This window comes from Oncorhynchus gorbuscha, linkage group LG15 (assembly GCF_021184085.1).
Source record: "Oncorhynchus gorbuscha isolate QuinsamMale2020 ecotype Even-year linkage group LG15, OgorEven_v1.0, whole genome shotgun sequence".
Classification (NCBI taxonomy): Eukaryota; Metazoa; Chordata; class Actinopteri; order Salmoniformes; family Salmonidae; genus Oncorhynchus; species Oncorhynchus gorbuscha.
Genome location: NC_060187.1, coordinates 64,417,674 through 64,433,578, shown reverse-complemented (window position 1 = coordinate 64,433,578; position 15,905 = coordinate 64,417,674). Strand labels below are relative to the sequence as shown.

The 15,905-nt window shown below is 40.6% G+C and overlaps 2 protein-coding genes across 2 annotated transcripts; both read right to left on the bottom strand.

The window, feature by feature from the left end:
* Nucleotides 1–1,007: 1,007 nt before the first annotated feature.
* LOC123997755 (induced myeloid leukemia cell differentiation protein Mcl-1 homolog) lies at nucleotides 1,008–3,611 on the bottom strand. The gene is made up of 3 exons (XM_046302281.1): nucleotides 2,975–3,611; nucleotides 2,533–2,783; nucleotides 1,008–2,405 (listed from the first exon to the last, which is right to left on the bottom strand). Exons 1-3 carry the CDS (start codon nucleotides 3,456–3,458, stop codon nucleotides 2,289–2,291), a joined length of 852 nt encoding a protein of 283 aa, XP_046158237.1. The 5' UTR covers nucleotides 3,459–3,611; the 3' UTR covers nucleotides 1,008–2,288.
* A 2,960-nt stretch (nucleotides 3,612–6,571) lies between these two features.
* LOC123997754 (alpha-endosulfine-like) lies at nucleotides 6,572–15,713 on the bottom strand. The gene is made up of 3 exons (XM_046302280.1): nucleotides 15,530–15,713; nucleotides 11,053–11,175; nucleotides 6,572–8,645 (listed from the first exon to the last, which is right to left on the bottom strand). The coding sequence occupies exons 1-3, from the start codon at nucleotides 15,581–15,583 to the stop codon at nucleotides 8,475–8,477; spliced, it is 348 nt and encodes a 115-aa protein (XP_046158236.1). The 5' UTR covers nucleotides 15,584–15,713; the 3' UTR covers nucleotides 6,572–8,474.
* Between the last annotated feature and the right edge of the window lie 192 nt (nucleotides 15,714–15,905).

Below are 15,905 nucleotides of genomic sequence, written 5' to 3'. Positions count from 1 at the left end.
CTGGGATATCTCCAACTTCCCTTGGGTCCAGCAGAGGTCAAACAATACCTGCTCTGTGGCTGATTTCCATAGCTGTCTAAAAGCATGCCTGATTAGATAGGCCAGCAATGTGCAATGCTTCCTTCCGCCATGATCCGCCCCCTCGCTCCAGTTCTCCTCCTTAAGCTTTAGGTGAAAGCCTCAGCTACAATAACCAGTCTGGTTCTGACCGTTCTACATGTATACACTATCAGTGACAGACATATGCAAAGAAAGAACAGGGGTAATTTCCGTCATTTTATGGCCTATGTGCAAGAGGATTTCAATGACGGAATTTTATTTTGCATATCATTAAATTAATTGAGACTGGATGCATTACATCTTGTGGCACTCGGTGATAAAATACTGCTTTGGTATCAGACATGATTAAATATGCAGAAGAAACTCAAGTTGGTAAATTAGTGTGAGCAACAAAGGATGTGGGTAATATTTGCGTCAACTGTTGCAGAGCTATGATTGTGGCGCAGACAGAGCTGTCGGATGCATTATGTGGAAAAATCTCAAACTTAATAGCTAAAAAGGTGGTCACTGACATTATGCAACATTGTAAAAGATCTTTGGACTGCTGTTAACTTATTTTATTGACAACTCAGAGGTTGAGGCACCCAAGAGGTTCTGGTGGACTTAGTTTAATAATTATGTTTCTGACAACTGAGGCTGCAGCTGAAGTGATACCGTGGTGAAGGTCTGCCTATGACACACATATAGGCGTGGTTACCACAGAAGTTTAATTTCTAGGAAATAACCTCACGGTGCATGTTTGGGGATGTGGTGTGAATAAACACTTAACTGTGTGTGTGTAGATGACTATGTACAACACAGGAATTCATTTGTGTATGGGTTTACTTTTCAGCACCAGAAACTAGCACAGTGCAAAATCTCCTTCCCTTCCGAGAAGTAGTCTCAAAAGTTCACAGCATGTTAACAGTCAAACTTCTGCTTTGAGACAATTGCAGCCACAAAGTGAATAAAGTCACATCCTTTATTCATTGCAGTCACAAAAGTGAATAAAGTTGCATGATTTTATCCTTTAAATCATTTAACTTCAGGAGATTACAGGAATTTGCCAGCAAGATACATCAGGAGGGATAGTGTTAGTTCGTTGGGGTGGAACTGTGGTACACGTTCACTGTCCAAGATGATCTTGCCTCTATTGAACCAATGCCAGATACCATGTACAATCTTTATGCTCCTATTTAAAACATATACCTGCGAGCACATTTCATTTACATGGATATAATTTGGAAATGAAACACTTCAAATACAAATCAGCATAGTCTTGAGAATGGAATTTTCAATTGACTTTCAAACAGGTCCCCCCTTCCCCCTCCCAGTAAAGCCTAGTGCAACAGTCACAAGATTTCATTAACCAGGAAGTCACATTGCAACCACACAAATGCATTGCCAGGCAAGACTGGAAAATCTACCCCAAGGAACACGGACTTATGAATGTGGTGTAGGAGAGCTAGGGGCTCTATGACATACATGCATGTCATAAAGACCCTAAGGCAATTAATTGCATATAAAATAAAGCCTTTCTGCTGTAAGCACTTTCCATTTTCAATGCCCATAACCTAGGTATACCTTCTTAGTTGAATTCTAAGGCCCTCAGTGGTCAGTTCAATGCAGGTTCTGCCTTTCTTACACCAATCCCTGTATGTACATGTATGACTAATATCACAAGGACTAGAACATTTACATTTAAGTCATTTAGCAGACGCTCTTATCCAGAGTCATTTGAGCCAAATTTATGGTCAGAGGCAGAACTTTGCCATTGTGAATTATAGCTATTAGCTAGTGCTTTTCCATCTTGATTACTTAAAAAGAGAGTTGACAGTTTGCAGATGAATTAACATTGTACGAGTCTAAATTCAACTATACATTTATTACAAAAATAAAATGTCTGTACTTTTTACATTAAATAAAAGCGCCATTTAACAAGTCCATTAGATTTAAGAAGTCAGATGAATATATTTGGAGACTGTTAACAAATATCCTCAAATGACCCCTCAAACAAAAAAAGGCACCAAAATGTTGATGCAGGAAAAAAGCAAACTTGAGCTTGACACCAAAGCACCGTCCCAATTCAGTCCTTCACTATAATCCAACAGACTGACCCTCTTCTTTGACTAAGCAGGACATCACTGGGTACTCATTCCAACCATGGTGCTATCAAGGATTTCAGAGAACTTGCAGGCATAGTCCATTTTCTTCGTTGAAAAAAAAGTAACAGTTAAGTATTGTTCAATTCACCTGATCAACATGGCAAGTGTTGCCCCAATCCCAGCAACTCCAGCAAAGGCTAGGAGGGTGTTCCTTACCGAGGACTCAGGATCTTGAACATGAAAGAACTCTACAAATCCATTCTGAGAGGGAGACAAAAGGCAACGTTTGGTTCATGATTAGCTATTGAACAAGTAACCTAAATAAGATGAACTATCCTCAGATTAGCTCACATTTTCAAATGACTAATGGAACACATAGAGGACTCACCCAAGCATTGTTTTTGACCAGCCAGTCCCTTTGGTCAGAGAGGAGGTATGTGGCAATCTCTTGGCCCACCAAATCAACGCAGTGTCCCCTGCCACTCTCCTTCAGGTGCTGGCTCACCACTGCGCCAAATGCCACCAGGCTGGCGATGCGACCCCAGTTCGTGATCCCATCACTGAACATGGTCTTGGCCACAGAATTGAGGACGCTCATGTCATCGCATCGATCATCCAAGTCAAGTTTGACGACCATACCTAAAAATACATTTAAAATCTAGGTCTGAGTAAAACGAACTAAACATATTACCGATAATATTGCCATGCTATTAATCAAGTTAGCGCATGAACTCAGTACCACTGTCAAACAGAAAATTAGGATATACAGTACTATAAGGATATACAGTACTATAAGGATCTATAGAGATCCTTCCTGTAAATCTACGTACCATTGTATGCATATCGATGCTTTGCTATTACGTCCTCCACCACTCGCTTCATGGTCGTAAGAGGCTTGCTTTGCTTCCATCGAGGCTGAGACAGTCCTGTGTAGTCCCCCAAAAAAATCTCAATGAGTTGTCTGGTATCATGTTCCAATACTTCATCGCCCGATGGACAATTCGATAGTTCAGGCCCACATTCTGACGCCATCTGAGGAGTGCAGGGCAAAGAATCGTCATTGTTGCTTCGGTCTGACAAATGATTATCGAGGACGTTGCTTTTCACGACATTCACTCCTAACGTCGTGGGTCGTGGTGGAGTATCGCCGGTCCCATTTCCCAAGTCCACTTTAGACTTTGGTGACGCCCCAGCACCTACGGCCCCGTCGAAATAGTACAAAGGGCTAGCATCATCAGCTAGGTACGAAGATCCTCCATTTTGAAAATGCAACATCGTAGTTGTGGCTCGTGCAATCGACTTCGACAGACTCATCTTGGCTTAACGTTTAGATAAAGAAACAAGCGTTTGATAAATAAATTAAATATACACTTCTAGCTGTTATTTTACGAAAAGCTAGCGGTTAGCTACTTTGTTGCTCAAATATCACCCATCGTTGACTGCTAACTACAACAGTGAGTCTGGTGCGGAAATGACCAACCTTTTGTCGTGTAATGTTTGAAAAGACAAGTGGGAGGGACTTCGACTGCCTATCCCATTGGGCCCCCTCTTCCTTGAATTAGCTTTACAAATATATCTATATGTTTTTCCAATAACATTCAGATAAAAACATCCACGAAGAGAGGATATAAAAATGCATTCTCTCTGCATTGAACGGTACATAAATTCATTTTACGTTGATTGGCTGGAGAGTGTACACTTTGCTTATATCCCTTCAGAGACCATTGATAAATAGTTAATGCGGAATTCTGCTGTCCCCTGGTGGCCAATGACGGATTGTGATCATATACTTTGTATGGAACTTATCAACATATAAAGTGGAGGTATCCTGCCCTGTGTAGCTAGAGACAGTGTGTTGGTTATTGGTTTCTGTTGTAAACAGGACTGGTGATCAAATCAATAATGTGAGAAGAACATTGAACATACAACAAGAAATTGATAATGTAAAAGTTTATTTCAAATACTGACAAATTCACTCCATTACTTCCACACAACTGAAACATTATTAGTACTCATGTACTTTCAAATTTCTTAAAATCAATATTTTGTTCTGTCTCCAGCTCCACAATCAGCATATCCTCATGTAAACCCCAAGTTATTGGGAGCAAGGGTGCTCCAGATATCCCTGCAGTTATCTTGGGCCAGGATAAACTTGTAGTTATGCAGTGAGTAAGATAAATGTTAAAACATCTTTACTGTATGCTAAACAATAATAATAAAATATATGCCATTTAGCAGACGCTTTTATCCAAAGCGACTTACAGTCATGTGTGCATACATTCTACGTATGGGTGGTCCCGGGGATCGAACCCACTACCCTGGCGTTACAAGCGCCATGCTCTACCAACTGAGCTACAAAAACCGGTTAGGTAAGCAGCACAAGGTACTTTAGAGCACACAGTCATTTTCACTTGTTTACATTCTGGCACATACTTATCATAGTTGAACAGGAGACATGGTATTTTAACATACCCTCCTACAGTTGAAGTCGGAAGTTTACATACATTTAGGTTGGAGTCATTAAAACTCATTTTTCAACCACTCCACACATTTCTTGTTAACAAACTATAGTTTTGGCAAGTCGGTTAGGACATCTACTTTGTGCATGACACAAAGCATTTTTCCAACAATTGTTTACAGACAGATTATTTCACTAATAATTCAATGGATCACAATTCCAGTGGGTCAGAAGTTTACATACACTAAGTTGACTATGCCTTTAAACAGCTTGGAAAATCCCAGAAAATTATGTCATGGCTTTAGAAGCTTCTGATATGCTAATTGACATAGAGTCTATTAGAGGCGTCACTGTGGATGTATTTCAGGGTCTAACTTCAAACGCAGTGCCTCTTTGCTTGACATCATGGGAAAGAAATCAGCCAAGACCTCAGAAAAAAAACTATTCTAGACCTCAAGTCTGGTTCATCCTTGGGAGCAATTTCCAAATGCCTGAAGGTGCCACGTTCATCTGTACAAACAATAGTACGCAAGTATAAACACCATGGGACCACGCAGCCGTCATCCTGCTCAGGAAGGAGATGCGTTCTGTCTCCTAGAGATGAATGTACTTTGGTGTGAGAAGTGCAAATCAATCCCAGAAGAGCAAAGAACCTTGTGAAGATGCTGGAGGAAACAGGTACAAAATTATCTATATCCACAGTAAAATGAGTCCTATATCGACATAACTTGAAAGGCCGCTCAGCAAGGAAGAAGCCACTGCTCCAAAACTGTCATAAAAAAGCCAGACTACAGTTTGCAACTGCACATGGGGACAAAGATTGTACTTTTGAGAAATGTCCTCTGGTCTGATGAAAAAAAATAGAACTGTTTGGCCATAATGACCATCGTTATGTCTGGAGGAAAAAAGGGGGAGACTTGCAAGCCAATGAACACCATCCCAACCATGAATCACTGGGGTGGCAGCATCATATTGTGGGGGTGCTTTGCTGCAGGGGGGACTGGTGCACTTTACAAAATAGATTGCATCATGAGGAAGAAAAATTGTGGATATATTGAAGCAACATCTCAAGACATCAGTCAGGAAGTTAAACTTGGTCGCAAATGGGTCTTCCAAATGGACAATGACCCAAAGCATGCTTCCAAAGTTGTGGCAAAATGGCTTAGGGACAACAAAGTCAAGATATTGGAGTGGCCATCACAAAGCCCTGACCTCAAACCTATAGAACATTTGTGGGCAGAACTGAAAAAGCGTGTGCGAGCAAAGAGGCCTACAAACCTGACTTCGTTATACCAGCTCTGTCAGGAGGAATGGGCCAAAATTCACCCAAATTATTGTGGGAAGCTTGTGGAAGGCTACCTGAAACATTTGAACCAAGTTAAAACAATTTAAAGGCAATGCCACCAAATACTAATTGAGTGTGCAAACTTCTGACAAGCTGAAATAAATCATTCTCTCTTACTATTATTCTGACATTTCACATTCTTAAAATAAAGTGGTGATCCTAATTGACCTACGACAGGGATTTGTTTTACTGGGATTAAATGTCAGGAATTGTGAAAGACTGAGGTTAAATGTATTTGGCTAACGTGTATGTAAACTTCGACTTCACCTGTATATCTCTCATTACATTGCTCCATACAAAGCCAGACAGTGCACAAAAACTTTGAGAGGAATTCTTGATTGCGGTTGTTTCAACAACCTTCATTTCAGCATATCCAATTATATTATTTGACACTTTAATAAGCCATGCTACAAATATTTAGGATTCTGCACGGTCTTTCTGTTCAAATTCAAGTAACATGTTGGTGTCAATTAAAATTTCAACTCTAGCTGGCCAGTTCCCAAAATGGATTGCATTGATCATGGGTAGAATATCATATCCTAATTGAAATGGAATTATTCTCCCTAACCTGGAGTGGTTAGTGAGTCTCCCATTAGCAGACATTGATGGTAGGAGTGGGTCCAATTGTTTGAATCCTAGGACAGGCGTTCTTTATTAGGGTAATATCTCAGTTTAAAAGATTTGTCAATGACTGAAATCAGCAGCATTTACACACATTCATATTATACAGATTAATGTCTCTGTAGTACAAAAAATAATATATAAAGCTTACGTAGTGTATTCAATGACAGGAGAAAGGAAACATTGGAATCAGAGAACTACAAGTAGTGAAATCAAAAAAAAAAAAACTCAATCCCCAAAAGCCTATTTACACCCACTGGGACAGAGAACAGTAGCACATTCATTCTAACCCAGACAAGCACACTCAATGCCAATTAGACACAGGGAATATTCAAAAGGTGCCAAGATAGGAGTGATCAAGTGTGTATTGTGTGATAGGACAACTCATTCGGGTGATAGCCTACTACCTCTGACCTTTAAACCAGAGTACAAGCATTTTACTTTTGTATGAGTTAACTATTTGGCAAGTTGTACCATACCAACAGGTATGAGCAGGGTCAACTAAGTCCACACCCACACTTTGCCCACCCCCCTCTCCTGTCATAAAATCCCTTCCCTTTGACATGCGTCAAGTGAGCACATCTCTAAAACACGCTGTGTCCCAGTTAGGTCTGTGTGAGCCAGGGGCCAGTCAGGGCCAGTTTAGCCGGTGGCCGACTGTTTACCCCAATACTGACGTCACAGCTTTTTATATTTAGAATGTCAATATGTAAGGCTATATGCTTTAGCAGTACACTGGGAGGCTCCTACAATGTTTAAGAAGGAAGAGTTTCTCAACAGGAACTGCCATGAACAGTGAAAAGAGCCAGATTGTAGTAAATGGCTAATACGTGACAATGAACAAACAACCCTTTATGAAGACACAAATCATACCAAATGTCAATTTTCTCAACACAATACAGAAATATACACTGAATTGATCCCCTACCAATCATTTAGGCTTTTTGAGGTGATGTAATAGCCACAGAACTGACATTTAACTTGAATATTAAACAGTTGCTTCTTTTCCCCAGCCTTAAAAATGATATATGGGTATTCAGTTTGCTCTGCCATTGCTTTCGCCATGGGCAGCCTACAGACAGAGTGTGTGGATTGTCAGGACATTGAGAGGGAAGGAAGGTGTGGAGAGTGACCATGGACATTCCAGGGCTCCATGTGGTTGCTTGCTACTTCCTGTCAGTCGTCTAACCCCTCCAGATTTGCACATTTCGTTTCATGTTACAATCATGCAGCATATTTAAAAAAAAGAAGAGCAACAGGGAGTCAAGAATTAAAGCGACATGAGCAGAAAATGTGCAGTTTCATATCTGTTCATTCAGGTCAGCGTGGACGACCTTGGATTTTTGTTAGACAGAACATGAGATAAAGGAAACCACATATCAGTTTCCACTTTTCCCTCTGATTACCGCTCCCTTCCTTTGGATGCTTCACCATGGTTCCCTTCCCTCCCAGATTTGGTGTGAAAGCAAAATACGCTACCCCCAGCTTTGACGAGAATACAACATCGAAAAATGTGGAGCGATCATGGTTCCCAACTCCCTCGTCAACAACATATTTTGGTGTCGTTCGGGATGCAAAAAGGTACTGTACATAATACAAAGTGCATAAAACTCAGCCTCCCTGATGGCACATCTACTTTATGTACCTCTGAACACCAAACCAAGACATAAGGGAGGCAGTAGAGCAGAGTGCGCAGAGGGCAGAGCTGTGTGGAGAGATGGTAGAAAAGGTCCCAGCTCACCTCCCCTCCCCTCCATACCCATATACAAGCAATATGTACTGACTTTCACAGCTCTCCCCAATATGTTAAAGCCAAGTGGAGCCTGGAGATGACTAGGGGGGGAACATTGTTGGGGAACAGGTGAGGAACGTTAGCTGGGGGCCTGGTGGATGGGTGGAGGCTAGGCTAGCCTGCTAGTTTGCTGGTTACCAAGGAGGACCTCCTCTGGGGCAGGTCCTGTGGTGTGGGAATGTGATCCCCTGTGACGAGGTTCTTGTCGGGGCCTGCCACGGGCAGCTGTTTGTTCTTCATCTTGGCCTTGGCCATGTTGTAGTCACCTGAGTCAAAGTATTTTTGCTAGGTGGGGGCAAGAAAAAAGGAATTCAATTCAGGTTGTCTTGAGTAGTTCTGCTAGCTAAAATTAATATAGGCAGGTTCAATGACGCTGGTTTATTCAACAAAAGCAATGTCGCAAGAAAAAACATTTCCGATGTGTCATGGAAATGGCAGAAATGTTCTAAAGATCTTCAATTTTTATTCATTCGACAGGGGTGGATTTTCTTTTGTCTAACTTTATTTCGACAAATGGAAACAATGTTTTTGGAATAAATGTAGTTTCAGTGGCAAGAAAAAGTAGGTGAACCCTTTGGAAATACCTGGATTTCTGCATAAAATTTGATCTGATCTTCATCTAGGTCACACCAATAGACAGTCTGATTAAACTAATAACACACAAACAATCATACGTTTTCATGTCTTTATTGAACACACCATGTAAACATTCACAGTGCAGGGTGGAAAAAGTATGTGAACCCTTGGATTTAATAACTGGTTGACCCTTCTTTGGCAGCAATAACCTCAACCAAACGTTTTCTGTAGTAGCGGATCAGACCTGCACAACAGTCAGGAGGAATTTTGGACTATCCCTCTTTACAAAACTGTTTCAGTTCATCAATATTCTTGGGATGTCTGGTGTAAACTGCCCTCTTGAGGTCATGCCACAGCATTTCAATTGGGTTGAGGTTATGACTCTGACTGGGCCACTCCAGAAGTCCTATTTTCTTCTGTTGAAGCCATTCTGTTGTTAATTTACTTTGGTTTTTTGGGTCGTTGTCCTGTTGCGTCACCCAACTTCTGTTGAGCTTCAATTTGCAGACAAATAGCCTAACATCCCCTGCAAAATGTCTTGATAAACTTGGAAATTCATTTCTGTCCAAGATAGCAAGCGGTCTAGGCCCTGAGGCAGCAAAGCAGCCCCAAACCATGATGATCCCTCCACCATGCTTTACAGTTGGGATGAGGTTTGGATGTTGGTGTGCTGTGCCTTTTTTTTTCTCCACACAGTGGTGTGTGTTCCTTCCAAACAACTCAACTGTAGTTTCATCTGCCCACTGAATATTTCGCCAGTAGCGCTGTGGAACATCCACTTTTGCAGACTTCAGACGTGCAGCAATGGGTTTTTTGGACAGCAGCGTCTTCTTCCGTGGTGCCCTCCCACGAACACCATTCTTGCTTCGTGTTTTACGTATCATAGACTCGTCAAAAGAGATGTTAGCATGTTCCAGAGATTTCTATAAGTCTTTAGCTGACACTGGGATTATTCTTAACCCACATTGAGCATTCTGCGCTGTGCTCTTGCAGTCATCTTTGCAGGACGGCCACTCCTAGGAAGAGTAGCATGAACACTGAACATTCTCCATTTATAGACAATTTGCCTTACTGTGGACTTCAAGGCGTTTAGAGAAACTTTTAGCATAGGGAGGGGTTCATACTTTTTCCAAACTACACTGAATGTTTAAATTATGTATTCAATAAATACAAGAAAAATACAATAATTTGTGTGTTATTAGTTTAAGCACACTATGTTTGCCTATTGTTGTTACTTAGATGAAGATCAGATCAAATTTGATGACCAATTAATGTAGATATCCAGGTAATTCCAAAGGGTTCACATACAGTAGCAAGAAAATGTATGTCACAAGTAACGATAAAGCTCCACTACACATTTTAATTCTAAATGCCTACTGCTTGCAAAATCTTTTTTTTTTCAACTATAAAATAATGCTTCTTTGCAGGACAAGGATTGTCCTGACTTTCAAGAATACCTAAATTGCTTTGCCTTGCTTTTCTGGTTGGCTGGATGCAAGTTTCCATATCCAATTATTTCAGCTCTACAGGAGTGCAAGTTTCACCATGGTGATACATTGGCACATGAGAATTATTATAATATGGAAATATTAGTAAATTGCATTGTATACATGACTTTCACTGGCTATACCAGAGACATCAAACCGATGTGTGGGAGGGCATAGAGGCTGTCGCCAATTTATTACTGCACATTTTGCCTAAATGGGTAATGAAACACTTCAACCATTGTTATTCGACACTGTAGGTTTTTGCAAAAAAAAAAGATTGTTTTTTAAGTGCGAGGTCATTACGTCCAGCTGTATTTATTGACACAAGATAATCAAACGTAAAGTTAAATCTCTATTCATTGTGAACTTTCTAAAATGTTGACAAATTTTTAAAAGTATCTGGACAAGTTAATTGAAACATCGCTACTGCCACAGACATACCAAGGCAATCTCAGATCCTCATAAATGCAGAACGCATTGAAATGTCTTAAAGAGGAGTATTTGAAGCCTATGCGATTTCCTAGTCAAGTGGTCAACAAGGGTGTGTAGGTGTTTGTTCCAGCCTCACTAACATGCTGAATTAAAAGCATAGATTATCTGTGGCTCTCCAGGAGAAGGGTTCCACCTACCCCTTTTTGTAGCCTCTTCATGAGGAAGTCGGAGCCTCCAGGCTTTTGGCCCAGGCCGGGGTACTTGGCCTTCAGCTTGACCTCTTCACCCTTCACAAGGTTGGCATTCTTTTCCTGAGAGTCCTGTCCAGACAAAGAAAACATTTCGATGTGCCGTCATATGGGTGCTACATGTTATGTGCAAGGAATTTAGCTAAAGAAGGGAAACATCTAAACAATCGTCTTATGTAGCCTACACCTATATATCCTTCATCATAATGTCAGCCATGATGCGCAGAGAAGAACAAGCATAGGCTTTTAAAATAGACATTCTCCATTTAACTGTCCTGATGCCTAGTCACCGTACCCCTACAATTATCTACCTCCATTCCTCCAGTATCCCTGCACATTGTAAATATGGTACTGGAACTGACTGACCCTGTATATAGAATGCTTACTTTTGTGTTATTCTTATTTCTATTTCTTGTGTGTTTATGTTCTACCTTATGTTGTTTTTAGTATTACATTGTTATTGATTACTGCATTGTTGGGTTCAGAAGTTGCAAGAAGGACATTTCACTGTACTTGTGGCATTACAACTGGAAACTAATAAGGTTATAAGATGGTCTGATGATGCCAAAACAACAAGATTACTGGGCTGGCACTGTGCACTTCAGAAAGGATTGCATCTGAATCATATAGCCTAACCCTACTCATATTCAGCTGTGAAGTGGGCTAATGCCATGAAAATGACTTGAGGGAGTTGAAGCGTCTTCATAGTATGAGTCACACTCTGCATGCTCTCCTGCAACACTCCCTCTCACGCCCTCATGGTTGCCTGCGATGAACAACTCACTCAGAAGACGAGTGTTATGATTGAGTAAGAATTAAGTGACTAAAAAGCAGCTTCACATCCATTATTTCCCCATATCTTACACACTTTCCCTCAGCTAATGTGGATAAAACAGCCTTGTTACCCGTTTCCCCATCCCTGACATGTTATTGGTGCCATAAAAACAGATGACTTTAAAGGAAAACAGTTTGTCTGCAAATATGTACAAGCCATAGTTATTTATGGTTATGGGGAATATTATACAGAAACAGGCCTTGAGTAAATGCTGACCAAAGTCTAGGTACACAGAGCTTGCAGAGTGGTTCTAGTGTTCACATGACACCTTCATGCTAAAGCTTTTTGTGAAAGCCTATGGTTTTACTGGAGGCAACTCCTGCACTAGACAAACTGTTTTACCCTTCACTGCCAGTGTGGAGTCCATGGACAGATGCCAATGGAAAGTAGGCCAACAGGACACACCTTGCTATTGCCCACAGTCCAGAGACTCTGGGTAGAAGTCAGCAAAACATGTATTCTCTATTGGGGCAATTCCACAGTAACAGAGTGAAGCTGAGACTGATTTTTCACTTTAAAATGTCAAAACAAAACCCAATGATTACAAAGTTAAACAAACCATACAACTCTATGTACAAGCACTACTTCTAACAATTTCTACAGAAAATGTAGCAATTTCTATTTTATTTTTGTACTTACAGAACAGTGCAGATGCAAAGTTTGGTAACAGAATGACTGCACAAACCATCATTCTGTTTGTATCTGTATTGTTCAAGTAAATGTGTTTGGTAAATTGTTTGTGTGGAAACTGTTAAAAGTAGTCCTTGTGGATGCATGTTTTTTATTTATTACTGTGCAATCATTGGTTTTTAGTTTGGCATACATTTTCATTGGAAGAATCTAAGTCTCAGCATCACTGCTTAGACATAGCTTTATTTAGCCAGAAAAGTTAAGACATTGAGAAACCCACAAAACCCTGCAATCGAAGTACAGGAGAATATCTGCCATTCCATGCAGAGGACAGTAAACGCAAAGCTTGCTGGAGCAGGGATATTAGGTGACTCAGGGTAGAGAAGCAGATGAACAGATTCCCTTGCTGATTCACTTGGATCCATTACAAAAACTTAAAAAGTTGCTGTATTCAGCCCCAATGAGGGAAAATGCAAGAGTGGACTGGATACTTTTCACACCCTCAAACGGTTCCAAACTGCTAGACCCATAGTAGCTAGCTACCATGAAATGTTATTTTCTCACATGACCAGTTTCACTTCAAGTCATTGTATCAAAATACCATTGCATTAAAAGCACCCATTATCATCGATAAGACAAAGTATAGCATCAGTACCTTCCCTATACCTGCTAGTCAATGAATATTGATGATATGACCAGTCGGTTTGTCAACAGACCTGACCTTCACCAGCATCTACTCAGGATGCTACCTGTACAAGTGGCTTTTCATCAGTTGAAGTTGGAAGTTTACATACACCTGAGCCAAATACATTTCAAATCAGTTTTTACAATTCCTGACATTTAATCCAAGTAGAAATTCCTCATTTTAGGTCAGTTAGGATCACCACTTTATTTTAAGAATGTGAAATGTCAGAATAATAGTAGAGAAAATGATTTATTTCAGCTTTTATTACTTTCATCACAATCCCAGTGGGTCATAAGTTTACATACACTCAATTAGTATTTGGAGCATTCCCTTTCAATTGCTTAACTTGGGTCAAACGTTTCAGGTAGCCTTCCACAAGCTTCCCACAATAAGTTGGCTGAATTTTGGCCCATTCCTCCTGACAGCTGGTGTAACGAAGTCAGGTTTGTAGGCCTCCTTGTCCGCACATGCTTTTTCAGTTCGGCCCACAAATTCTCAATAGGATTGAGGTCAGGGCTTTGTGATGGCCACTCCAATACATTGACTTTGTTGTCCCTAAGCCATTTTGCCACAACTTTGGAAACATGCTTTGGGGTCGTTGTACATTTGGAAGAACCATGTGACTAACCTTTAACTACCTGACTGATGTCTTGAGATGTTGCTTCAATATATCCACATACTTTTTCTTCCTCAAGATGCAATCTATTTTGTGAAGTGTACCAGTCCCTCCTGCGGCAAAGCACCCCCACAACATGATGCTGCCATCCCTGTGCTTCACGGTTGAGATGGTGTTCTTCGGCTTGCAAGCCTCCCCCTTTTTCTTCCAAACATAACGATGGTAATTATGGCCAAACAGTTATATTTATGTTTCATCAGACCAGAGGATATTTCTCCAAAAAGTACAATCTTTGTCCCCATGTGCAGTTGCAAACTGTAGTCTGGCTTTTTTATGGCGGTTTTGGAGCAGTAGCTTCTTTCTTCCTGAGCCGCCTTTCAAGTTATGTCGATATAGGACTCATTTTACTGTGGATATAGATACTTTTGTACCGGTTTCATCCAGGTCCTTTGCTGTTGTTCTGGGATTGATTTGCACCAAAGTACGTTAATCTCTAGGAGACAGAACGCATCTCCTTCCTGAGCGGTATTACGGCTGTGTGGTCCCATGGTGTTTATACTTGCGTACAATTGTTTGTACAGATGAACGTGGTACCGTCAGGCATTTGGAAATTGCTCCCAAGGATGAACCAGACTTGTGGAGGTCTACAATGTTCTTTTCTGAAGTCTTAGATGATTTATTATTATTTTCCCATGATGTCAAGCAAAGAGGCACTGAAGTTTGAAGGAAGGCCTTGAAATACATCCACAGGTACACCTCCAATAGGCTAATTGACATAATTTGAGTCAATCAGGAGCTTCTAAAGCCATGACATCATTTTCTGGAATTTTCCAAGCTGTTTAAAGGCACAGTCAACTTAGTGTATGTAAACTTCTGACCCACTGGAATTGTGATACAGTGAATTATTAGTGAAAACATAAGTCTGTAAACAGTTGTTGGAAAAAATGACTTGTGTCATGCACAAAGTAGATGTCCTCACAGACTTGCAAAAACTATGGTTTGTTAACAAAACATTTGGTTGAAAAATGAGTTTTAATGACTCCAACCTAAGTGTATGTAAACTTCCGACTTCAACTGTATATATAGCTACGCCTAATATCAGTGCAACACTTCAAATAACATTCACAAAGCATAGGGGACTGAAAACGAGTATGAATCAATAGATCTAGCTTATACATCATTAAAGCTTTGTGTGACTGATCCGCTGGCATGTAAGTAACTGTGATTATTGACCCTGGTTTCCATTGAAACACAGATTTCCAAGGATAGGCTATAATAGTATTGTTTGTATTTGTCTCGAAAGCCGGAAGACTCAACCTCAACTACTGCAGTGTCAGGATAGACCAATACGGCCCAGGCATATTTTCTAGCCTATGGACCAGCGAGCCACAGTGGCAAGGGAAAACGGAACAAATAACTCAATAATACAGTACCTATGTTATTATTGATTATCGGGAGACACGTAAATCTTACTCAATACCTTTCCAAAACATTTATACACACTGTCATTGTTGGTAAACGAGCAGTTTACAGGTTTGATGCTATAACGAAAGCTAACTAGCTAGCTATCAAATCAAACACTTTACTTGTAACGCGTTACAACGAGCTAGCGTTATAGTTAGCTTTCCAACTCAAGATAGTGTCATGATATTAAACCCACCTGTTTTTCATCCTCATATTCCATCGGAGTATCTGATAGATTTTCGGACGACATTACGCAGCTACAATGGACTGGAAGTCCGATTTGCTTGAAAACGCAGGTTAGAATGTATGCAGGGGTGCTCCTCTAGCTTCCACAAAATCTAACCTGCCTCTAGTGAACAAGGCTCCTCGACACAAAAAAAAGCTAAATAATTTGTGACGCCGTCGTGTGGGATTGCCATTTGTGACATACATATACAGTAACCAATGGTATAAGGAGACACGTTGTATTAGATACCAGGAGAGCCAATGAAATGCCACTAATCATAGAGAAATGCTGAATGACAGAGCTGTGTCCAATAGAGTGCGGATATTCAATCTGTGCGCAGCGTTGC